Source organism: Meriones unguiculatus, chromosome 1 (genome assembly GCF_030254825.1).
Source record: "Meriones unguiculatus strain TT.TT164.6M chromosome 1, Bangor_MerUng_6.1, whole genome shotgun sequence".
NCBI classification, from domain to species: Eukaryota; Metazoa; Chordata; class Mammalia; order Rodentia; family Muridae; genus Meriones; species Meriones unguiculatus.
The window spans coordinates 199,238,178-199,263,966 of NC_083349.1; the positions used below are offsets into that span (position 1 = coordinate 199,238,178).

A 25,789-nucleotide genomic window follows, 5' to 3' on the forward strand; every position below is an offset into this window, starting at 1 on the left:
ACCTAGTCAGTTTAAAAAGGAATCCAGGGTTCTACATTCCTCATAGGTTTTTGAGTGATGCCAATGCTGCATACTCGAGGCCCCCACCTTGAGATAATGGCCTACACTCCCTTATGGGAAGAGAAGGAAAGATAAACAAAAACATTTTGAAGGTCCAGGGAAAACTAAAAAAGTGGTTGCTAATTTTTGTAATAATAATTTGCGAAAGACAAGTGTGCATGTGTGTGTGTGTGTGTGTGTGTGTGTGTGTAGCCAGGGGACCTTTAAAGGGATTGTATTCATTGTATTTCAACAGGTGCAGCCCCTCGGTTACTTGAAGCTATTCCCATCATTCTATGGGAACAGGGCATTCCCTGGAGGATGAAGGTTTTCAAAGGGCTCTATGATGGGGGCTGCCACTCAGACATGTGTACCTGGGAATTCATGTGAGCATAGTGACTCTGGAGGCTATTGCTTTATATGGAACCAGGATTGAGATGTTTGGTGATAGAAACTCAGGCAGGCAGAATCAGTTAAAGGCCAGTATACATTTTTTTGTGTGTGTGTGTGTGTGTGTGTGTGTGTGTGTGTGTGTGTGTGTGTATTGGAGACATGGCTTGGGAGAAGAGTGAGACAAGCCAAGAGGAATGCCAGGGAGTCTTAGGAGCACCCAAGGCTTTTGGCCTGTGAAGGGCTGGGCCTTCCTTTGTCTGTTTCTTCTCTGCACAACCTCATATGTTTCCTCTACCAACAGGCTCACCCCACACTCTGAGAGACAAGGCTGTTCCCAGCTCTAGAGATTGCCAACCCCAGCTACCACAGGACCCATAGACTCTCCTGTCTGATTCAGAGAATGCCAGGGAAGGCTACTGACTAGTCAGTTTGTGTCAAGTGACAGTCCCAAGCCCACCAGTTTGTGTTCTTTCTCCACATAAACTCTCTCTTGTCATCCTATCTTATTCAGTTCTATGGCTTTATAATAAAGATTTTATTGTTAATTATGTGTATATCTGTGTGTCTGTATGTTGTCTGTATGCATGCTAGTATAGGCACCTGCAGAGGCCTGAAGAGGCAGTTGCATTTCCTGGAGCTGGAGTTACAAGTGGTTGAGAGCTCTACTATGTGGGTGCTAGGAACCAAACTTGGGGACTCTGGAAGAGTAGCAAGCACTCTTAACCTCTGAGACTGGCTTAGACTACCAGGACCCACACGATAGAAGAAGAGAACCAACCAACTCTGGATAGTTGCTCTCTGACCTTAAAGCACATGCACACACACATGTGCACACACATCAGATACAAAAAGTGACTTGAGAGTAGTTGGTTGGAGTTAGGGAGGGAATGTACCCTTAGCATCAAGTTGGAGGTATAGTGAGATATGAGAAGGGAAGTGGCGAGACAGAATTGCACCCTTACTGAGTTAAAAAAAAATACATATATATATATATGCACACACACACATACACATACATATATATGTGAATATAGTTGTATGTTTGGAGAGATAAGAGAAAGCCTAGGGTGCCTAGGGCCTTTGTTCCTTGTTTTTATTGAAGGAGCACAAAACTGTACGCTTCAGGGTTTCATGGGTATTAGGTGAATGTGCATTTCACACCCCTCCAACCCCCCAACTTTCACTCCACACTCTTTCAAGCTTGTATGCATGTGAAGGAAATATTTAACCTTCATACTACTTGGTCTAACATTCTAAGAATTCCTCTGTGCGGCCTAGGACTCAGGATGGGATGATAACTACCCTAACCGTGTTTATTACTGCCAGGTTGCCTTTTAGTTTTGTTAGCTTTGAGCTAGGAAGGACTAGTTAGTTATTTTTACTGTTCTCTGTTTACTCTTTAGCTTTGGAGCCATTTTAAAGCCCCTGCCATCGGTTTACCTTTAGCCTTTCGATCTGAAAGGTCCTTGCTGGTTTATCTTTAATCTAGCCACAGAAGTTCCAGCATTTGAACATGAATTACAGGCAGCTTGGTCATTTTCTATTACAGGGCTCAGCATAGGCCTCCTCTTGGATTTCCTACTTCTCTACCCACCCTAACAGCCCTAGCAGCAAAGATTGGATGGTGCTTCTGGGGCATGTATAGTCTGTATCTTGCTAAGGGGACACCTATGCTTTTCATTTTCTTAGCTTGTCCACAGGTGCCATGTCTTTTTGTCTCTAGGCTTTGCTTTTTTAGTCTGTACGGGATTTTCTCTGGTGAAGGAGTTTGTTTCAAAGAAGGTACATACTTCACTTAGTCCAAATACTGGCAGCACCTGATGTCTGCTTTTTTAAAGGTAGTTTTGGACCATTGATGTACCATTTGTCTCAAGAGAAGCTAACATTGGCATTCATGTTTCAACTTGTGTTTTGGAAGCAGGTAATTGCAGAGGGTTTTTCATTCTCTTTATCATCAGCATTCTTGAAAACCGTGATGGACCTTCCTTCTAGGAAAGAGTGTTTAGGTCATAGAGAAACACGTAATTTGGAGGCAGACTTTGAAGGTTCGAGCCCAGGCTCCGTCATTCTTGCTGTGTCACTATAAGGTGATGTGACCTCTGGTCTTCTGCAAAACGGAGGCGGACCTCAAGATAAGGTTGTCCCATAATGCAACGCGCAGTCCAGGAGATACAGGGTAGTAGACCGAGGGAACCGAATTTTTGAAGAGACCGGCGTTTGGCCTGGAAGAGACCCGGGGCGGAACGGGTTACGATGATAGAGACGCCAGGAGGACCGGAGTGGCAGGAGCGTCCCCGACGGCAGCTCACCACGCAGGCGCGAACGGCGAGGCTGGGTTTGGGGGCCGCCCCGGCACCCGGAAGTGTGCTCCTAACGGGTCGAGCCCGGCCTTCTGTCCTGGGAGGGGGCGGGGCCGGAGCCCCTCCGAGCGAGCCACCATAGAGCAGGACGGAGGACCCAGGTCCTAGATAAATCCGGAAGTGGCGTCCTGAGGCGACTCTCGGCACCATAGAGCTGGAGAAGGGTGGCGGTCAGGGGTCGCGGAGTTCGTATGCCTAGAGCGGCAAGGAAGCGGTGGCGGCCCGGGAGGGGGAGGACAGGGAGAGGCGCGAGCGGAAGCGGCCAGGAAGGTCACTTCCGGCCTGGGCGCCCGTCCCCCTGACCCCAGGGTCTGAGTCGCCGCTGCCGCCGCTGCCGCCGCTGCCACCATCCGCGAGGCAGGCGAGAGGAGGAAGGGTGCGGCGCGGCGGCCCCGGGGCCGAGGAGGTGAGGGCGGCCGCGGGCTCAGGGGGGCGTGCGCTGAGGGGCTGGGGTGGGCGCGTGTGGGGAAGCCTGGCTTTGGACGGGGGTGGGTGGGGAGGCGGGAGGGCGAGCGCAGCAGAGCGGGCGAGTGCGCGTGCGCGTCGTGTTAGGGGTTGGGGTGGGTGGGCGTGAGCGGGCGCGCGCCGGTGTGTTCTCGCGCGCGCGCGGTGGGTGTTGTTGGGGGGTGATTGGCGTGGCGGCCTGGGGCAATGCGCGTGCGCGACTCGTGCGGCTGTGCGGGGCAGGCTGGCACCTCCGCTACGCGGGCGGTTGAGTCCGGACCTCCGGGACCTTCCTTGCCGCCGGCCACGGCCAGAAATGCCGGGAACTTTTTGGGGGTGGGGTGATGCCTGATGGGGGAAGGGCCCCCGCCGCCTGGACCGGCCTGACCGGAAACGGCGGCCTAGGGACAGTCTAGGCCTCAGTCCTTCCATGTCCCCTCCTTCCCCATTTCTAGTCGGCCTGGTCCGTTGCTGCCCCGGGCGCCATGCGCTGGTCTTTGATCCGCCGGGTAATTACCGGGATGCAGGCGGTGGGAGGCCCATTCATCTATTTTGGCTGCGCGTGCTGACGGGCTGCAGGAAACAAGTCCTGGGAGGGGAAACACCAGGCCAAGGTCAGCGCCGCGTGGGCCGTAGGGCTCAGCCTGGACAGTTGCCTTCCTCTCCAGGGCGGACTCAGGGCAGTGTCCCATCGGAGCCCCGCCCCTCAACAGCCACTTCGGCCTCCGTTCCAGTCTGCGTAAGATTAGGTTACAGGGTGACCCCCAAATCCTGGCCCTAGCACTTGCAAAGGTCAGTCGGAATAATGATCCACAGACGAGAAGCAAGTGAACCGACACCTGTCTTAGTGCCAGGCCTGTATTGGGCACCAGGAGAGGAAGATGACCACAAAGTAGGGGTGGAAAGCAGAAGCTGAGACCCGATCCAGCACAGCCCAAGAGAATTGCTCAGGTCGTTATTAAAAAAGGAGCGATTTAGTGGCGTTCCCCTTCACCCCCATGTTGAGGACCTAGTTGAGAGCTGGCTTCAGCTCTGGGGAAAGCACAAGTGGGCCCTAAGCCTCTTGGGTCAGGTGCAGCTAACCTTCCCTGCCTTCTCTGGAGTCGAGTGCTGTGCTCGACTTTCAGAGAACTTTCACATCAGATTCTGACCTGGCCTAACTCCTGTAGTCTCCATCTGAGCTGAGAACAGACTGGGAAGGGCATATATCCTCGGGTTTGGCCCATAATGAAATTCAAGAATGAGTTGCAGCTACTGGGACAATTCCCCACGGGCTCTGAAGCTCAGAGCCTTGCTTCAGCATCCTAACTTCAGCCATAGATAAACTTGATGCTGTTCCCATGATGACACAATGTAGATGATACCAGTATTTTCTCCAGAACAAGAATTATCATACTTTACTTTTTCAGGCAAGAGTTACTCAGAAGGTCTCTGGAGCCAGTGTTCCTGAGGCCCAGTCTTGACTCTTTTATAGTTCTGTGACCTTGGATGTGTCACCTCCCCTTTCACAGGCTGTTTCCTCATCAGTCTCCTTAAGTGGAGGAACATTGTTACTGTTCCTTGAATAAGCCCGGTTCATCAAGACTGCAAACAGTTAGTCCCAGGACGTTGAATTGCTCTGCTGGGGACACCAAGTGGATTGGAGAGACATTCTCAAGGTTTCCATGGGCCAGACCTACTGGTGGGTGATACTGGTCAACTTGACAAGGATCTTGTAGTTCCTTTTTGGAGATGCTCAGGACAAGAGTAAGATATGCCAGAGTGGCCATGAGAGATCTTCTGGGGCCTTCAGGGAGTACATGCTGTGATCACAGTGCAGGAGCATTGTGATTAACATTAACATTGGTGGGTCCTGGACAGGGGGACCCTGGGTCTTATGGGAGATGGCAGGATGCATAGCTCAAGGCCATCAACAACTATGTAGTCACTGATGGACACTGATAGCTCTTGGGGGTGCCTAGACACACTTCACAGGCTTTGCAAAACCATATTGTCATACTCTGACTAACACAGGGATATGCCAGGTATTGTGCTTCCATATTTAGGAGAGACTGAACACTTGATAGTTTTCTCTGAGAGCTTGGCAGGCACCTGGTGCTAAGTTCTCTGAGGCCCTGGGACAGAGGTTGTCACCTTGGTTTTGGCAAAATAGACAGATGCTTGAGTTGGTACTTGTGTGCCCTAGGCCCTAAAGCACTTTCTGGATATAGTATGTGTAGGCCCATGATTGTAGTGCCATCCCTTTTATTGGACCAGTTCTTTTGGGCAAGGCTGAATCTGGGGTTATAGGACTTTTCTTAAGTGTTAGCCTTTGGGTTGGGGTTACTGTTTCCCTATTCTCATGGGTAAAAATGTCAGGAGGACTCCTGCATACAGGGATGCTGGCTGGAAGACTCTTGAGACCTGGCCTCTCATTATAGGGGACCTGTAGCATAGTAGGATAAAGAGAAGTGACTTCTACTGGTGGCTGGAATGGTTGGTAAGAATTGAGATCCATGCCAACTGTGGTGGAGGCCTCATTAGCCAGCAGGGTGGGTAGGAAACTGAGCTGTCACTGTCCTAATGCCAGTGGCCTTGAGGCGGATTACAGAGAGCTGTATAGAGACCATCCCAGCCCCATCCAAGTGGTCTGGGCAACCCACTTGCTTTTGTACTTTTCCTCTTCTGTCTCTGCCCTTGGTTTCTTGTTTGGCCTCTCTATTTGGGCTCCTAGAACAGTGGCTTCTCTCCTGTGGTCCATTGGGGAGTTCTGTCTAGCTCCATGTGGGAGTTCTTGCCCTGCAGGGGATAATGCTGGGGACTACTAGACACACATCAGATGCAATCTCAGTCTCAAAGCTAAGGGCAAGGGTCTGTGTGCAGGGTCAGTTAGTCAGGACTGAGCATAGTTCATGCCCTCCTTTGAGGACTCAATCTGCTGGATATTCCCTGTGATGTTTGAGGGAGGGAAACCTATAGAAAGAATTTTAGGTTTAAGATAGGAATCTGCCAGATTACTGAGGACTCAGCCTACAGGACAGATTTTAATTGGGAGCAATGCCAATGTCCTGAGAGGATGTCTGGCCGACACAGGTTTGACTTGGCCTTTTCTCTGTGGCTGTATGACATTGTTTTAGCCACTCAGTTATCTGGACCTTGACTTTCTCATCTCTGAAAGAGATATAATGGTGATGGTGTTTAATAAATGCTCCCTTGTGTGTCTGTTGGTATAAGGTGTCTGCAGGTTTCTTGTTCAGTACTGGGCATGTGTCATGATTTACTACTGGTTGTGGGGTGAGATGAGGCACTTTGCCTAGGTCTCATGGTTGGTCATCAGTGGGGTAGATTCTGACCCTGGCAGTGTGCCTGTAGGAATTGTCCTCTGGTCTCTCTCTCTCTCCCTGTCAGTTCAGGGGATCAGTATCCAAGCTTATGCACTTAGAGTACCATGTACCTCAGAGCTTGTGGTCTGATCTGCACTTGGTGAATGTGATCTGTACTGTTGGCCAAGGAAGACAGTTACAGCAGAGAGAGGGGAGGAGTTGGGAAGGCTTCCCAGGGAAGAATTTTTGATTCTGGATCTTGGCACATAGGCGTGGTGCCTCAGCAGATCTAGAGAGGCATAAGGCCAGGTGGTATCTGCACACCTAGAAAACAGCCCAGCTCAGAGGCTGAGTGAGATGGCCCATGGGTTTTTTTTTTTATCTGCAGTGCAAAATGTTCTTAGAGAGTTTTAGGTTCACAAAAAAGTTGAGCAGGAGACACAGTTCCCTTTTGCCCCTCCCACCAATCCCAAGCACCCCACTGTTGATATCCCACTCCAACCTCATGCTGGGCTAGCTGATGTTACTGATAAATCTGTACAGCATACACAGTGTACTCCTGAAGAGGGTTTTATTTGGCAGTTCAGTTACTTGCTAATGGTTAAGAATTCAGGTGCTCAGGAGTGACCCTGAAGATCTGCAGACACATTTGGGGCTGAGAACTAGTGCTGCAAATCCAGGTCTGACTTGGCTTCTACTTCCTAGCTGCAGTTGGCCAGGGAGGAGCAGGATGCCCCTTAGAGACTGCTCCAGCTGAGTGCAAGGTGTGTCACAGCTTTACATTGGATTAAGGATTTAGAAGGCTCTCCTGGGGGAGGTGGGGCCAACGCCTTTATCCTGATCATGTTTACTTTTCCTTGCCAAGCAGGCCCTAGCCTGGGGTTGACAGTGACCGTGCTCTACTGAATGCACTAGAACCCACAGGAAATGGTTATGCTAGACCAGTTAGGAGGCAGAGACATCTCACCAGCTGAAACACTGGAGGGAAGACCAGGAGGACCAAGGAATTGGCTCCATGCCATGTCTAAATACACCCTCAGATCTGCATGAGGTGCAGATGACGTTCTCAGAGTGTGACTACCAAAACTGGATAAGATGGAGCAGTCCCCAGGAGCTCATCCCTGCAGAACAAGCATAAGAAAGAACCCAGGGATGACAGACAGTGGGATGCATCAACTAGAGGGTCAAGCCTTGCCCTTGGGCTGAGGAGATGAAGGCTTAGCTTTGGTCTGGTGCTAGATGCAGGGCTTGGTTAAAGAGGAAGTTGAAGGGTCTGGCATGAGGGGAGAGGCTACTGCAAACATATGCAGAATGAATCTGCTAGGGAAAGCAGAGTGGTTGCTGTAAGGAGCACCCTAGTGAAGGACAGCAGGACAGTGGGCTGAGAGGTTAGCTAGTGGCCCATCTATGTAACATTCTGGAACAAAAGGTACCTGGCATGCTTAGTACTTGCCCTTAGGGATCCCAGAAGGAAATAGAAAGATGATAGCAATAATAACAAAGCTGGCATGTGACAGGAGGTGGGGCCTGGGCATAGGAGGAGGAGATACTTGAGTCAGCCCTTGAGAGGGGAGGAGGAAGAGCAGGCAGCTAGAAACTCAGGGCAGGATTCTTCCAGTCTGGAAGATGGGAGTTTGCAGAACCTAGGCTAGACTGGGGTCCTGTGGGACCTAGGGTGAATTTTTGGTGTGGTGGATCTGTGTGGTGGGGCTGGTTTGGGCAGGGCAGTTTTACTGAATTAGAGTATCCCTTCCGTAACGTACAGTTCACCCACTGAAAGTGCAGATTGTTGGCTTTTAGCATGTCCACTGTAGTGTGTCTATCATCAAAGGAGCTTTTAGAAAATTCATTGTTACAAAGAGAAACTAACCCTCAGCAGTCACTCCTTTCTGCCTGCCCTAGCCTTGGGAGCCATTTCTTTTTCCTCCTAATGCTGCAACCTTTTAATACAGTTCATGTTGTGATGACCCCCAGCTATAGAATTATTTTCATTGCTACTTCATAACTAATTTTGCTACTGAGGTGAGTTGTAATGTATTATATCTGATATGCAGGATATCTGACATGCGACTCCCCCCCCCAACAGGTTGAGAACTGTTGCTGTATGGGTTTGCTTATTTTAGGTTTCTTATATAGGGTTGAGCAGTATGTGCTTTCCCGAATTTGGCTTGCTTTAGAAGCAGAAAGCCTTTGAAGTTCAACTTCGTTGTGTGTGTCAGTGCCTCACTCCTTTCATGGCTGAGTGCCTTGCTTCACATGTCCATTTGTATTGTCTCATTTTGGCTTTTGTGAGTATTGCTTCCCTGAACATTCACATCTAGATTTTCATGTGGCAGTATTTTTTTTTTTCTTCCACTACTCTAGGGTGTAGACTAGTGAAATTGCTGGGTTGATGGTTATTGTTTGTAACCTTGAGGGACTGCCAGGTGTTTTCCAAAGCAGGTGTGCCACTTTGCCCTCTCACCAGCCAAGCCGAAGGCTTCCTTTCTCAATATCCTCACCAGTACTTTGATGACAGTAGCCTGTGTGTGAAGTGGTGCCTCTTTATGGCTGTGTTTGAAATTCCCTCTGGCAGCATCATTTCATGTGCTCTCTGGCCATCTGGATATCTTTGAAGACAAGGCTATTCAGACCTTTTGCCCAGGGTAGGGTTTGTGTGGTCTTGTGTGTGTGCACGTGTGTGTGGATGCTTATGAGTGTGCACATCTATCTGGAAGTTGACTTCAGTCACTTCTCTTCCTTATTTTAAGGATTTATTTACTTACGTATTTAACGTGACTGCATGCCTATTTATTTGTGCCATGTGTATGCAAATACTCGGCCAGAAGAGGGCATGGGCTCCTGTGGAACTGAAGTTCATTTGTAAACTGCCCATGGGTGCTTATTCACTGAGCATTTCTCTAGCCCCTTCACCCTGTTTTCTGAGATGGGGGTCTCATTGAGCCTGGGGCTCACCCTTTTGGCTAGATTATTTAGTTGGCCTTGTTAGCTCCTCTGCCCAAGCAGGCCTATCTCTCCTTCCCAGTGCTGGGGTTATGGGTTTGTACTGCTACATGTAGTGTTTCTATGTGGGTGCTGGGGATGTGGACTTGTTTACATGCTTGTGCAGCCACTGAACCATCTGCCTCTGCTTGTTTGCCCAGTTTTTATTTGGGTTATTTGAACTAACTTTTTACAAAGATTTAAGTTCATGGTCTTGAGAGGCTCAGGGTGGATCCAGAACTGGGATGCTAGCAAGGGAAAACACCCAGAAGCTGGTCTCAGGCTGGACAGGTAAAAAGAGAAAGGAAGGGAAAGACCAGAGGAGACAATGGCGTGGTTGGGGACTTTGAGAAGGGGGGAGATGATGTCCTTGCTGGTGACCCAGGGATGTGGGGGTAGGGGTGGGTAATTGAGAGTCAAAAGTAGTTAGGGGCACTTGGTGACAGAGAAGTCAGAGAGGGTGTTTGCTAATGAAAACTGGAAGAAATGAGGTGCATTTGGATGTCACTCCTTACTGCTAGTGGGAGGAGAGAAGGAGGGACACCAGGAAGGAACGGGGAAGCAGTTGAGTGTGAGAGGATGAGGGGCAGGAGGAGGGCCTGCTTCTGCACCCAGGCCCAGCAGGCATGGGAAAGAGGAGGTGAGATTGGCAGCAGAAGAAAGCAAGGGGATAATTGGTGGGCAGGCATCCAGAGGGGGTGGGTGGGGTCTAATAAGAACAATAATAACAATAATTTGTCTGGGCTTAATAGCCCTGTTAGATCCTTGTGCTAATTGGGTTGCTTAAGGGCCCTGCTGGGAGAGGTGGGGCCTGAGAGGGGCTGCCCTTACTTCTACCTCTGCAAGGTGGAAGTCAGAGCAGGTGAGCATGTGTGGAGAGGCTGGAGGTTCTGGCTGACAAGGGAGAGGAGGAGGAAAAGTCGAGGGTGGACCGCACTTTGAGGGTTCCTGGTCAGAAGTTGCCTGGCCTGGATTATTCTTTTTATTTCTGTGGAGCTTCTGGAGACTAGAGATCTAGTTTGATCTAGAGATCAAACCTAGGGCCTCTGTCACACAGCAGTCATGAGCTCTGCCACTCAACACCCTTGCACATCTTGGAGTTTTCTAGTGCTCATGTTGGGGCCCTTCTCCAGGGAGTAGTCCTGAGACTTCAGTGCTGGGTTGTGTCTCCCAAGATTCCCCTGGTTCCTCTGTGCCTCCCCTGCAGACGAAAAATGCCACTCCCCTGGTTGTGAGATTTCAGGGCTCCACACCTTGAGAACTTGAACAAGAGGGCCAACACTAACCTTCATGAATGAGTGAATGAATGGATGGGATGTGTAGAGGAGTGGATACCCTTCTTAAACCCTTTGCAAGAATAGGAATGCCTGATTCATCCCCACAAACTTGCTTACACTGGAGGCTTCACACAGCTTTAAAACACCTGTCCTGCAAGGGTATAGTTGAGGGTCTGAGACCTCTTCATTGCTCAGGGTCACAGTGTGCAGCTGTTGTAACACTTGGGTTGAGCTTCCAGGCTGGGATTTTCCAGGTGAAGAGAGGTGCGTACCTCTCTGGTCTCAGGCTTTCTCTCAGTTTGCTTAAGTTCAACAGGTGTTGTCAACTCCTGTAGAGAGCATTCTGATCTGCTCTAGTCAGTCACCTAGACAGACATTCCTGCTGCTCTGTTGTCTAAAGGAGACAGGACATAAGAGGGGCACCTCTGAGGCCTGGTGAAGAGCTGCCTCTACTACCCAGATAAACCCAAACTCTTGTGATGTGTGGCCTCCTGTACCTCTTTGCCAGCTTGCCATCAGGAGCCTGGGGCCAAGGCTGGAGGAACAGAATGCCTTCCCCTTCTGAAGTCTAAACTTTTAAAGGCATTTGTGTGTGCCTGGAGGTCAGACATTGATGGCAAGTCTTTCCCAGTCATTTTCCTAATTTTTAAAACTGTCTTTGAACCTGGAGCTCCCCATTTTCCTAGACTCCTGGCCAGCAAGGCTCAGGAATTCTTTTGTCTCCATTTCCCCAGCAGTGGGGAACAGGTGTACTGCCTTATCCAGCTTTTACATGGGTTCTGGGGACTGAACTTCGGCTTTTGTGGCAGGCCTCTCCAGACTGAGCTCTCTCTCCAGTCCCTACCAGGACATTTTATGTGGTATTTTACCTCTGCAGTAGGAGCCAACCCTTCCTGTATTCTGGGCCCACCTGTGCTGTGGATTTGTGTGCTCCCTTGGTTCAGGGGAACTTAACAGACAGTAACCAACAGCAGCAGCACATGCCTGGAGCATAAGCTAGGCTTTCCTAATGGCTCCCACAGTGCTTGGCTTTGAAAGCTTCCTTTATTTTTCACATCTCTTGCTTTTAACATTAGGAGTCAACCAAACTTTTCCTCTAACTAAATACTTGAAGCTTTATGGGTCACAGTGCAAACCAAAATTGTGATTCATATAGGTGACTCAGAGCATTTGAAATGTGACCATTGTGGGGAGATACTATCGTGTCAGTGTCAGTAGGAAGAATTTGGCCAGTCCAGCAAACCTTTTCCAGCCACCACAAGTTAGGCTCTGCATCCTTGCCTCTCATCCTGCCAACTCTTTTGGGCTTCAGTGTCCTTGGGGGTTGCCTCACTGCCTGATAAGTAAGGCTTCCTGGCTTTCAGGAAATAGAGGCTGTCTTCCTCTGACTACTGAAGGCATTCTGTAGGGGTGAGGCGAGTAGAAAGCAGGCAGGGCTTGCCCTGCCTCCCCTCTGCTTATAGCTGGGCCTTTCTCCCTGTAGGAAGTCAGCTGGAGCTGGGAATTCTTGTACTTGAGCTCAGGGTTTATTGTTTAAATGAGAAAACAGTGTCACACTTAGCAGCTGCCTTTCTCAGGCCAACACTTTCTTCTCGCCCTTTTGACCCCTGGCAGTGCCTGCAGCTCAAGTCCTGTTTTCTTTCCTTAAGGTGCTTGTGATGTTGATGGTTTTGTAATCATGTATATGTACATTTTTTAAAAGTTTACTTTCTAGCAAAGATATTTTGTGTGCTGAAAATATGCTGGTGGTTTGTTTGTTTTGAAGACAGGGTTTCTTTATGTAACAGCCCTGGCTGTCCTGGAACTCACTCTGGTAGACCATGCTGGCCTCAAAACTCTAATTCACCTGCTTTTGCTTCCTGAGTGTTAGAATTTAAGGTGTTTACCACCACTGCCAGGCCAAAAAAATGCTACTTAACAATTGAGTGACTTAACATATTTAGAGTTGCATAGCAGTCACATCTGTCTAGTCCTGAATGTTTTCCTTACCTGTTAGGAAGCCCATACCTGTTCATGGTCACTGTCATTCCTGTCCTAGTACCACAGCCACTTGTGTGCTTCTTGTCTGTGGACTTATCTGGAGAATCCTATGCCATGTGTCCCTGGACTTTTTTAACCTTGAGCAGTCCATGAACACAGAATCTTATACCACCTGGGTTTATTTGACCCTGAGCTTAGTAATCTTGGGCAGTTCACACACAGAAACCTATTTCTGGTGGCCCTGGACTTTGTGGTATCAGGCAGTTTATGTACATGGAGCCATACACCATGTGGCCCTAGACTTAGTGACCTTTGGTACTTTATGGAACCATATGGCCCTGGTCTTACACTGTGGTGGCTTTGGGCTTTGACCCTGGGAAGTCCATGCACATGGAATAATAGGCTTAGCCCTTGTTTCTTTTTCTAGCATCTGGTTTCTGCTTTTTAGCTGCCACACATAGCGCTGCATGTCTGTTCACTCATAGTGTTATGCAGATGTGTTTTTTCTTTGGGTGTATGCCAAGAATGGGACTATGGGGTTATTTGGTAACTGCTTACCGATTGAGAAATGGGTTGTTTTCCAGAGTGACAGTGCCATCTGACATTTCCCAGTGTACTTGCAAGTTCTCCTTGTGGAGTTGTTCTCTGTTTCACTTTGGAGACAAGATCTCATGTAACCCAGGCTGGTTCGGGATGTATTATGTAGCTGAGGCTGGCCTGGAATTTCTGGTCCTCCTGCCTCCACTTCTCAGGTGCTGGTATTAACAGGTGTGCACCACCATACCTAGCTTCCTTTGGAGTTTTGGTGTTCGTGGTGTGCCATATGGGGGCTTGTGTAGGGGAGACAGAAGTTTCTCGCTCTTAAGAGTTGCCCTGCTAAGTCTGAGAAATAAGCAGACATAAAGCAGATTGACCAGAAAAAGTTCAGGTGCCTTCTTATGTGTGGGGGCATCATGTGAAAGCAAGGCCTTGTGAGTGGCTGGGCCTGGTGTTTCTCTGAATGGACTTGAGTTTAGAGTGTGGATGGGAGGCTTGTTTGTGCAGAAGTCCCTTGGCCTTGGCTCCTGTCCCTGATAAGGTAGTTTACTCCCCTGAAACAAGGAGGGCATTTCTTAAGAGGAAGTTATACTCTGGCTTTCAGGAAGAAAAAAGGAGTCATTGCTATCCCTAGAGACCTTGGGCTGAAATTTTCCTTGGTTTGCTGGTGTGTTCTGGTGGGGTTCTGCCCATTTTGTTAGCTTTTTCCCTCACACCTTCCATGTTCTGTAAGTTTGTCAGATGAGAAAAAAAAAAAGATATTTGGACTCAGTTTCTATGAGCAGGAAGACCCTATTGGTTTCATACCCTTATGACCTGTGACTGCCTTATTCATTCCCCCATCCCCACAGATAAACATGCTCAGTGTGGAGTAGACTCCCATGGTTTGCTGACACTTTGTCCTTCTAGTTTTCCCACTTTAACCCTTGCTGTTCTTGCAAGAAACATCTTCAGAGTTTTGGGGTTTTCTCTTCCAGTAGCTTCTGGAGAGGTCATCATATGGGATTTCCATAAGCCTTTGCATGCAGCACTTGGGCCGTATGGCCCCCTTGTGTATATTCATGGAGCTGTTTCACACCTGGCTACAGCAACTGGGTCCTACTTGGGTCTGTTTGTCTGTTTTATGTGGCTCTCCTTCCTGAGCCAGGTCTGAGGCAGGACCAAGTGCTAGGATTCATCCAGTTTTGTCTTTTAAGCTTCTCCTTGGTCCAGTTTCGTTCACCTTTGTATTTATACCATTGTACTCTGGGACACTTAGGCTGCCTGGTGCTTCTGTGGGTGCTGGGTTTCCCGTAGGTAGTGCTGACCTTGGAATAGATGTGTGAGGACAGACTAACTTGGTACAACATGAAGAGTCACTAGAATCGAGGAGGAGAAAAGGCCAGGTAGGAGTGGAGGGTGGATAAACAGGCATTCTGAGGAGGTGAGTCACCCCAAACATAGTCTGGCAGGGGCAACTGTCACCACTTGTTCAGAGGCTCTTAGGAGGGCTGGAGAGATGGCTCAGCGCTTCCAGAGGTTCTGGCATCCACATGGTGGTTCATAACCACCTATAATGTGATCTGATGCCCTCTTCTGGCATGCGTGTGAACATGCACACAGAGTGCTCACATACATAAAATAAATTAAAAGAAGAAAAAAAAATGTACAAACAAACAAATACAAAATCCAAAGTTTCTCAGGAGCCAGGAGTAACACAGCTGAGGAGGCCCAAGTGGCTGGACTGGTAGGGGACCTGTGGTTCAGAATATTACTGAGAGCTGGATACTGGCTGGCCTAGAAGACCTGTGTGTGTTAGTGTTGCCTTGTGGAGCGGTCTTGTTCAGCCCTGCTCTCTGCAGTTGCTCTGAGTATAAATTCAGGCAGCCAGTCAGTCTACAATGTTTGATACAGGGAGTAAAGGGTTTCTACCTCTAAAATTTATTTTTGTTGCTTGTATTTTGATGTAGAAATTGGCAGCTTTCTGTCACAGCTTTCTCCTCCCAGTTGTACTTGAGCGTGCTTGGTTTAGGGAGCCCTTCAATTGGGTGTTATAACTCTGGAGGCATATGGGCCTCCTCCAGCAAATACCCAGTCTGGATGGTTGTGTTGAAAACCCATGCACCTCAGTCCTCTATCTTGCCCCTGAGGAAACTGAGCCATGGAGATGGAGTTGCATAGTTGCTGTGCTAGGTTCTAGCTGGGTGGATTTGGGCAGGGCTCTGGGCAGATGTCTGTGGCCCATGTAGCTAATGGGACTGAACTCTATGTCTCCTGAGTCAGGAGTTTCACAGCTTGAGCCACCACTGCTACTGTGTAGGGTTCTGTCTGAGTGACAGTGCCTGCCTTGGGGAGTCCTCTGTTGTGTGTGTTCAGTACTTATAATCTCTGTCTTCCTGTCTTGTTCCCTTCCAACAGGGACCCAACATGGAGCTGCGGGAAGAAGCTTGGTCTCCGGGGCCGCTGGATTCTGAGGACCAGCAGATGGCCAGTCATGAGAACCCAGGTGAGGTGGCCTCAGTGGTTCCTCAACCAACCCCACTGCCTTCCCACCAGGCCAGGGAATCATTCCTTGTGACTCTGGTGTGTCTGGACTCCTGCCCCTTGTCCTCCAAGAGACCCACACCCCCAGCTTAGAATGAGAGGCTGGTGCTCAGGTCCCTAAGGGTCCTTTTGATAGGACCGCCCAGATTGTTGGGGCCACCTTTTGTCTCAAGTCTGCAGCTGGCTGTTGTTTGTGCCCAATACCCTGTTCTGATTCCAAGAATACTGTGACCTGGTTCCTCCTCACATCGGGGGTAGGCCCTCCAAACCCAGGGTCTGGAAGTTGTAATGAATGAGGGAAGGACTGGGAAGGGGAATCTGAGGTCACATGGTAAGATTTGGGAAGGGTGGGCTGGGATAAATATAAAATTATTCACATTTTAGGTGTTGGCAACATGTATTTTGTTTGTTTAATAAAGCATTATTGGGTTGAACCAAATTTATCTGTGGGTTACGTGGTGGTTAGGTTTGTTGGGTAATACACATCCTGGCCTACCAACACCCTCATCCCTCTCCCTGGTGAGTCCAGCCTGATGACAAGAAAGCTCATGAGAAGGTACAGAGGGTGCTCTGTGTCTGCCACCTGGGGCAGATGGCGTTGGCTTCCTCCATTTTAATAAATTGGTGCTTACAACACATTGCTTCAGTGTTCCTTAGAGTTTGCTGTCATGGCCCAAGGTTGCTTGTCTCGTCACCTCCACCTGTACACAGCCACGTACCCATTGGTGTGGGATTGCAATAAAGGTTTGGCACAATCCTGACTCGACATGCTGACTGTCATAGTTTCTTTTCTGTTGCTGTGCTAAAATAACCCAAAGTAACTTAGGGGAGAAAGGGCTTATTTAATTTTTAATTCCAGGTCCATCATGCCATGAAGTCACTGGGGCAGGAGCTTGAAGCAGCTAGTCACAGCCAAGAGCAGAGAGAAATAAATGCATGTTTGCTTGCTTGGGCCCAGTTTGATTTTTTTCCACTTGTAACAGTCTGATTAGGGGAATGATACCGTCACATTAGGCTGCCTCCTCCCACAATAGTTAACTGATGACAGTTCCCTACAGACATGCCCACAGGACAACCCCATGTAGACAACCTTTTATTCAGACTATTCTCAGATTATTCTGGGTTGTGTCAAGTTGAATCCAGTATCCTCTCTGGCCTGTCGGTTACCCATACACTTGAGGCATGCATTTACACAGGCATATCCACACACAAATACAGATTCTTCCTAAAAACTAATTCAAGTGAGGAGCCCTGAGCTTGAGCTCTGTTGAGAGAACAAATCACAAACCTTGAGAGTAGCTCAAGAGAGCTGAAGGCTCACTGAGCTGTGGCTCACTGGTGACATACTTACGTGGCATGCCTAGGGCCCTGTGTTTGCTCCTACCTGTTGTAAACCAAAATCCAGCTTCCTGTCAGAAAGAGTGAGTGGCTTACATGGAAAAGTAAAGGAAACTTAGATTGCCTGACAAAAGTGTAAACATGACAAGGTGAGGGGTGAGCCAAAGATATGAAGGGTGTTGACAAAGAACAAGAGCACAGTTAGGTCCTTCACCTGTGTGCCTTTCCTGAAAATCTATTGATGATTGGACTTTGGCCAAACCCAGTGACCAGGGTGAGGCAGACAAAAGGTGGCAGTGAACAGGGGTTCAGTTGGAGAACAGGACCAGCTGGCTACCCAGACATCTGCTTATGGAGACAGCTGTGAAAATGGAAAGGGACTCCTTAGGGTATTTAGTGTGGTTGTCTCCAGAAGGCAGTGTGGGTCAAACCAGTAAGTGACACCTGTGTTCTGATTCTGTTATCACCCACACTGATGATAGGGTTTCAGTGGGGAAGAGGAGGGTACTGAATAGTTTAAATATAAGCTTTTGCTTACTGGGAATTTGTATGGCAATCAAGCAGGGTAGATTCACTGCTAATTTGAAAACAAAACTCCAAATAGGGACTTCCTGATTTTGTTCCCTGAGGAGTGCTTTGGAAAGCTGTCCTTGGCGGGTCTGGGCCAAGCAGCATGTAAGACAGATGGCATGCTGTTGAGGGCACCCGGACTCAGGGAGGAAAACAAGCTTTGAGGAGGTACCCACTCACCAGAGATGGGCAGTGTTAGCCTGAGTGAATTTAATATAATGTTTGTTTCTGCTGTGGTACTGGGAATCCAACCTAAAGTCTTCAATATTCTAGATAGTGCCCTTCCACAGAGCTACATTCCCAGCCCTGTTTCTAGTTTTTATTTTGCTAAGTTGCCCAAACTGGTTTTGAGCTCATAGCCCAGGCAAGCCTTGAGGCAACCTCCTGCCTCACCCCCCCAAGGTAGCTGGGATTGCAGGCCTGTGCCAGTAGGACCAGCCTAGAGTCTGCATTGGTATGATATTGGGAAGGGAGAGACTCATTTGGTGAAGAATAGAGAACCAACCTACACTTGAATACTGGGCAGATGCCTTGCCTACAACCTCCTGAGGTGAGCCAAGTACCAAGAGCTTGACCCTGATGTGTCGTCTTTATGTCATTACTGCTGGTATCTCACAATTCTATTTGCAAAGTAGTATAGCTGCCCCTTCTGTATCCAGTTGGTCCATGATCTGATCTCCAATGCTGGCCAGTGGGTAGAGACCAGTGGATTCTGGGAGCTCCCTGGCAAGGTAACCTAGCTGAAATGTGCTTCAGTTTCTGTGAGACCTTGTGTCAAACTACTAGGTAAAGATCAATACAAAAAAAAAAAAAAAAATCTACATCTGCCTCTGGCCTGCATGCATACGCCGTACATATACATACATACATACATATACGCACACATTTAAATACTCAAAGTGGGAGAGGAAATTAAGGGATGGGGGACAGGGTTATGAAGATGTTTCAGAGGGGCAAATGAACAGGAAATGAGGGAATAGAATACCTGAGAGAAGAAAGCAGGAGGGTCCATTGTCTCCTGAAAGGAGCCTTTCTTTCTGGGAGAGGGCAGGACATCTCAGGACTGTCTTTGGCAAGTCTGGGCTACAAAGGTGGGCTGCCAGTCCACTGTTCCAGAGGTGCCTTGAACATACTGTGAAGCCGGCAGAGCCATATGGCCTCTATTCAAATATTAAAAAAATTTAATTTGGGTATAAGTGTTTTGCCTGAATGCATGCATGTATATCACGTGCTTGCCTGGTGCCTGTGAAGGTGAAAAGAGGGTGTCAGAGCCCTTGGCACTGGGGTTACATGGTTTTAAGCCACCATGTGAGTGCTAGGAATCAAACTTAAGTCCTCTGCAAAGGTAACAAGTGCCCAATGAGCTGTCTGTGAAGACTACACTAAGGGAGAAAAGGTTGCCAGCCCTGTTTTTCCTGGGTCAGCATGTCTGAGAGAACCTAACCAAAACTGATCCTGCAGTACCCCTGGTAAATGCCCATACTACCACTTCCAAACCCCATTACATTTCAAAACTGCCTGTCCCTGGGGAGCCCAGGCATCTGCTAAAAAGGAACACCACCTTTTAAGTGATTAGCCCTCCTGTCACTTAAAGTCTGCTTATTTACAAAACAGCACAGTAAATTGAATAACTAGATAACTTAGAAAAAGTCAGAACCTAAGGAAGGAACATGCCTGACCAGTGCTCTCCTTGCTTATTGCCTTTTCCAGTTCTTAGACAGTTCTTCCCCAAATTGTCACCTTGAGTCCCTGTGTCTTGCTGTTTTCAACATTCAGTTCTATGTCATGACTGCAAATACTGTTCAAACATACAGTACACTGGCACTCTGAAGTTTTAAGCTTAAAAAATGTTTTAGATTGTATTTTGTCTGTGTGTTGGGGCAAGCATGCTATCATACACATGGAAGCCAGAAGAAAGCTTGAGGGAGTTGGTGTTCTCCTCCCACCACGTGGGAGGATTGAATTCAGATTGTCAGGCTTAGAGCAAGCACGTTTATCTGCTGAGCCATCTCCCTGGTCCAGTTATGACACTTGAACATACATGTATTGTTGCATTTTGTTTTTACCCACTTCCTCCACCGCTGTTCGGACTGGTTCCCTTCCCCCTCTTAAATATTCCCTCCTGCTTTCTTAAGTATTCTATTCCCTCATTTTCTGTCCACATGCCCTTTTAGAACCCTGCCCCTGTACCCCATCCCCTTTCTAATTTCCTCTCCCAAATTGAGTATTAAAATGTGTGTGTGTGTGTGTGTGTGTGTGTGTGTGTGTGTGTGTGTATGTATGCATGCAGGCCAGAGGCAGATTTTTTTATTTTTTATTTTTATTGTACTTTATCTAGTAGTTTGAGACAAGGTCTCACAGAAACTGAAGCTCCATGTGTTAGCTAGATTACCTTGCCAGGGAGCTCCTGGAATCCACTGGTCTCTACTCACTGGCCAGCATTGAAGATTCAGGCCTAGCTTTTATGTGAGTGTCAGGGATTTGAACTTGGAATCTCTTCCTTTCACAGCAAGTACTTTTACCCTGTGAGCTACATCCCCCAAACCCATACATACTTAAATCTACCTTAATATGAGAGGAAAAGTGATATTTTTTGGAGTCTGGCTTTTTTTTGTTTTTTTGTTTCCTAATAAAGTTGTATTTACTTAAGTATTTAGAATGTCAACAAAACAGCCACATTATTGTTTATTTTTTGCAATTACAGAGTGGTATTCTTCGTATAAGCTGCATCACAGACAACTGAAGATTAAAAAAAAATGAAAGAAAAAAAACAAAAAGAAAAAATCTCACCATCCCCATATATAACTCATTTGTGCTGTGCACCAACTTCCTTTAAGTTTCCATGCCAATTTACAGCCCCCAGACTATACCAGGCAAGGTTAGTGACCATTGAAAATACCACCAGGACAGGGCTATCTAAAGATACATTCAGTAGCGTGTTAACTATACAAAACAAAACAAAAAACACTGTACAGTTTAAAAACATCTTATACAACCTTTAATTTCAATTGTGTACAGGGGGGTTAAATGCTTTATCAAGAAGAAAAAAAATGCTTCAGAACCAACTTAGCCTCCTCTTCATTTTTGTCTTCCTTTTTCCTCTTTGTCGTCCTTTTCATCCTCCTCATCATCTTCCTCTTTCTTGCTCTTTTTAACCCTGACCATCCCCTTTTTAGCTGCATTGGGTTTTCCTTAGCTCTGTAGGCAGTAGTGTCCTTTTCATACTACTTCTTCAGCTTGTCAGCCTCCTTAGGTTGCTTGTCATCCGCACTGGTGGTGTTCCATATCTCCTATTTTGTTCACATCAACAATGGATAAGCCAGGGTGCTCTCCTTTGATTTTGGGGCACTACTCGGGACAGAAAAAGAAGGCTGAAGGAGGCCTCTCGGATGCATTGGGGTCCTTGAACTTTTTGCTCTCCCCTTTTGGGGTGATGTAGGTTTTCATTTTTCTTTCATAAGAAGTCTTGTCAGCCTTTGCCTTGTCTCCTTTCCTTTAGCAGACATGGTCTTCCTCTCTTCTGAGCACTTCTTGGAGAACTCTGAGAAGCTTACGGCATCCGGGTGCTTTTGTGCTCCTTCTGGCAGGTTTGCACAAAGATGCAAATGAAGACATTTTGCCTCTCAGGCTTCTTAGGATCTCCTTTGCTCATGTTTAGTTGATTTTCGTCTGCAAGGCACAGAGTCACCCAGTGCCCATACGCCTCCATTGGCCCTGGCGCTTGTCTCTGGAGCTCAGTGTACTGCAGTGGCTGTGACAGCGGGAACTAGACGTTGGAGACTGGCTTCTTTTACTTAACATAATCTCCAGTTTCATCTACTTTCCTGTAGATTTCATTCTTTGCTATTGAATAAAAGTGCATTGTATATATGTATGGCATTTCTTTATCTGTTCTTCTGGGGAAGGGTTTCTAGGCTGGCTTTACTTCTTGGCTCTAGTGATGAATAGTGCAGTAAATGTGGTCATACTAGTATTTCTGCCCACTTTGTGCTAGTACTTGCTTTTTACTTGGGTGGTTCTGATAGTCTTTGCCTTAGACTAGTGAGTCTCAGCCTTGGGCATGGAGATTGACCTGGTTGAGCTTATGAAAGTACAACTGAAGTTGGGAGGATGGGAGAGTGAAGACTGAAAGGTCCTAAGGCTGGGAGAATCTCCCTGGCTACTCTGAGATGGGAATTGCTGCAGGTATATTGTGCCAGTGACCATTGATGTGATTGTTCAGGAGATCCAGTTGGCTGTTACAGATCTTAGTTAATTTCTGATTCTATCACCAGAAGTACTGGAACATTCCTTCTGTGGAAAAGTGTAGCCAGGGCACAGAGCCCCACAGGTTCTTAGAGCTGGTGAGAGGGTAAGAAAGCTTCCAGTGGGTTATGAGAGCCTGGCTTTGAAAGGAGACTTCAAGGTGTTAACTGAGTTGCTTGGCAGGATGTACCTGGTGAGGCCCTGGCATGTGATTGTGGGCCTTGATTCTGCTGTGAAATGGGAAGGCTGAGGAAGTTTGAGGGGTGGGCAGGCCTCTTGAGAGCAGATGTCAGGGAAAGTGCACCCATGCCTCAAGAGCAGGACAAGCTGGGCTTGGCCAGGAGGCACATGTAGAAAGACTGGGCTACCCTGAGGGTTGGGTGTTGTTTTTAGTTGTCCAGACAAAGGTCCCTACACGGTGGTTGTCCTTTCTTTGTGGTGGTTGTGGTGATGGGTGGTGGAGGCACAAATGCAAGTTAATTTGCAATAGAGGCAAATTTTATGTGGGCCCTTGCATGCCCAGATAGTAGGCCTAGCATACCTCCCAAGCTGGTGGCCTGTCCTGTTTGTCCAACTTGTTTCCCTCCTTTTCTGTTTCCCACCCTTCGTTAGGATTGCCCAAATGTGACAGCATTACTTCAGAGCTTGCAGGCCTGCCCCTCCTATCCCTGTTGGGTTTCAGGTGTCTTTTGTGCTGGAGCCTCTTCTAGCACCTCTATCTTTGGCCCTGATGAGCTGCACGGGCCGCGGGCCGTGCTACTCAGGAACCTGGAATCCATTGGCAGCCTGCATGTGGATGGTCCCTGTCGGCCTGCCACCTCTGATATGCCTCCTCCTTCCCTCTTGCTTTACAGTGGGCATTCTCATCATGGATGACGATGACGTCCCCAGCTGGCCCCCGACCAAGCTGTCCCCACCCCAGTCTGCACCTCCTCCCGGGCCTCCACCCCGGCCGCGGCCGCCTGCACCCTACATTTGCAACGAGTGTGGCAAGAGCTTCAGCCACTGGTCGAAGCTGACGCGGCACCAGCGCACGCACACAGGCGAGCGGCCCAACGCCTGTAGCGACTGCGGCAAGACCTTCTCGCAGAGCTCACACCTGGTGCAGCACAGGCGCATCCACACGGGCGAGAAGCCGTATGCCTGCTCTGAGTGCGGCAAGCGCTTTAGCTGGAGCTCCAACCTCATGCAGCATCAGCGCATCCACACAGGCGAGAAGCCTTACACCTGCCCCGACTGCGGCCGCAGCTTCACACAGAGCAAGAGCCTGGCTAAGCACCGGCGCTCGCACAGTGGTCTCAAGCCCTTCGTGTGCCCGCGCTGTGGCCGCGGTTTCAGCCAGCCTAAGAGCCTGGCGCGCCACCTGCGATTGCACCCAGAGCTGTCAGGGCCAGGTGTGGCAGCCAAGGTGCTGGCAGCTAGCGTGCGGCGCGCCAAGGCACCTGAGGAGGCAGCGGCTACAGATGGCGAGATCGCCATCCCAGTGGGCGATGGCGAGGGCATCATTGTGGTGGGCGCGCCAGGGGATGGCGCTGCAGCGGCTGCAGCCCTGGCTGGGGTGGGGCCGCGGGCCGCGGGGCCGAGGTCGCGGCGGGCGCCGGCGCCCAAGCCGTACGTGTGCATGGAGTGCGGGAAGGGCTTTGGTCACTGGGCCGGGCTGTTGGCCCACCAGCGCGCTCAGCATGGGGATGGGTTGGGGGCAGTGGGTGGCGAGGAGCCTGCACACATCTGCGTGGAGTGTGGTGAGGGCTTCGTGCAGGGAGCTGCGCTGCGGAGACACAAGAAGATCCACGCAGTTGGGGCGCCTTCTGTCTGCAGCAGCTGCGGACAGAGTTTCTATCGGGCAGGCGGGGAGGACGATGGCGAGGACCAGTCGGCTGGTGGGCGGTGTGCCGAGTGTCGGGGTGGGGAGGCCCGGTAGGGATGGGGACGCCCGGGGGGTGGGCAGGGCCCCTCGGGCTCAGTGGGGACTACCAGCAAGCAAGACCACGAGGCCCAGGGAGAGCCAGACGAAAGGAGCAACGTCTTCGTCTCCCTCCTTCCTTGCCCCATGCTGTCTCGGGTGTGAGAGGACCCGCAGCCATCAGGGCAGGTTCTCAGGACTGCCCACAGCCTCTCTGCTGACCTGCCCTACCTCCCAGCGGACCAGCACTCTGTAGGTTCCCAGCCTGGGAGCCAGAGACAGTATGTGAGAGAACTGTAGATCAATCAGCAGGAGACCCTCAAGGGAGAGGCCAACCCCCACTACAGGTGTGGGATCACGGTGTCCTAACGAATGGAGGGAATCCGGGCCTTGTGCATCGAGAGGGTCTTCCTTCCCTTCTAGAATTTTCTTTAAATCATACTTTTTTGACTGCTCCCATCCGTTAATTTTTCTGCCCCACGGGTCCTTGTGGATTTTCTAGCCCAAGTCGTTCCTCTCCCTCCTGGATTTACAGTAGCAGAGGAGTGAAAAAGTAGCCTCCTGCTCCCAGCACGGTCTCATTGAGAGGACGGGGTCCTGTGTGTTCCCTGCCCTGGCAGTGGAAGAAGGGATGCGGGGGCAATAAATGGCACTATTCAATTGTCCCAGCACTGCCTGCGTTTTGAGTTTGGGATGAAGGGAAAGAGGTTAAATTGAGCTGTCCTCACTTTGGTGCCTACAAGTGATAGTGCCAAATGAGGCATGGCCATGCTGGGCCCAGAGTGTTGTCATCAGGTTCCAGAAAAGAGGCCTGTTTGCTAAGGAGCCCCTTGCTGACCTGGTATAGGGCCATGGTTCAGAGGAAGTTGTGCTGCTGGTAGGAAAGGGTTCTGGGAGCTAACATCTCCATGGAAAAGTGTAGCTCCCAGAGATCCTTTCTGCCTTCTGACTCACGGAGGATGTAAAAAAATGACCACCCTTCTCTTGTACAAAGCTCTGGTTATTAGCTAGCCATATATCTGCATTCCCTGCAGAGCAGGCTGCATCTTGGTGGCTGTTACTGTCCAGTGAAGGAGATATCAAAGGTGGAGGAGGATACGCTTGGGATAGACAGTGTCTCTGGAACCAACACCCTAATGAGGCCAGGATGTTGGCAGTTACCATGGTGAGCTTTGTTTCAGGTGCTGCTCAAGTGACAGTCTAGTGCATCCTGAAGAACCCTTGCAACTGCAGGATCAGAAGAGACCTTAGTGTTAGGTGTAGTTTCCTGGGTCCAAAGTCCCCCAGTTCAATGTTGCCTGTTCCTGGGCCTTGTATTGTTGACTCTGCCAGGGAATACTTTCAGCCTAGTCTGAGAAAGCGAGGTATGAACTGTAGGTTTCTTCCAACCATCCCAAGGAGTAAGGAGACTTTTCGTTAATGGGTGTTGTGGGTGGAAGTATGAGTCCTGAGTGTGCCTGTTTATGTCTGTTTGTTCTGTCTCATCTGAAGGGGAGGGTCAAAAGTGAGGGTCACTGGGCAGCTGGTGCGCCAGGGCATGACCACCCTTGGGAAAATTTATCAGTAGTTGTAGGTCAGAAATCTCAAGTGGTCACTGCCTAGCTTGGCTGAATGGTACTGTTCCAAAGGAGAGGTGGCATTTTGTGTGTGGTGGGCACAGGTTAGTAAAGATTGCAGAAATGTTGCTTAAAGTCTTTGGTTTGCTGGGCGTGGTGGCACGCAGCTGTAATCCTAGTACCTGGGGAAGCAGAGGCAGCCTGGTCTATAAAAGGACTCCAGGACAACCAAGGCTACATAGAGAAACCCTGTCTCAAACTCCCTAAGACACAACAGCAGCAGCAAAAACTAAAACCCCTTTTGGTTCTACCAAAATGCTGCTGACCTTGGACATTGTTG

General features: G+C 49.1%; 1 protein-coding gene across 5 annotated transcripts; it reads left to right on the forward strand.

Moving 5' to 3' along the window:
• The first annotated feature begins 2,839 nt into the window (after nt 1–2,839).
• On the forward strand, nt 2,840–24,561 carry Znf787 (zinc finger protein 787). 5 transcript variants are annotated; one of them, XM_021654399.2, is made up of 4 exons: nt 2,840–3,198; nt 4,748–4,917; nt 15,712–15,799; nt 22,845–24,561. In XM_021654399.2, the coding sequence occupies exons 3-4, from the start codon at nt 15,721–15,723 to the stop codon at nt 23,909–23,911; spliced, it is 1,146 nt and encodes a 381-aa protein (XP_021510074.1). In that variant the 5' UTR covers nt 2,840–3,198; nt 4,748–4,917; nt 15,712–15,720; the 3' UTR covers nt 23,912–24,561. The 5 variants fall into 5 exon arrangements, with proteins under 5 accessions (XP_021510074.1, XP_021510073.1, XP_060231963.1 ...); XM_060375980.1 differs by lacking the exon at nt 2,840–3,198 and adding an exon at nt 3,464–3,745; XM_021654398.2 differs by lacking the exon at nt 4,748–4,917 and having other exon boundaries at nt 2,844–3,198.
• The last annotated feature ends 1,228 nt before the right edge of the window (nt 24,562–25,789 follow it).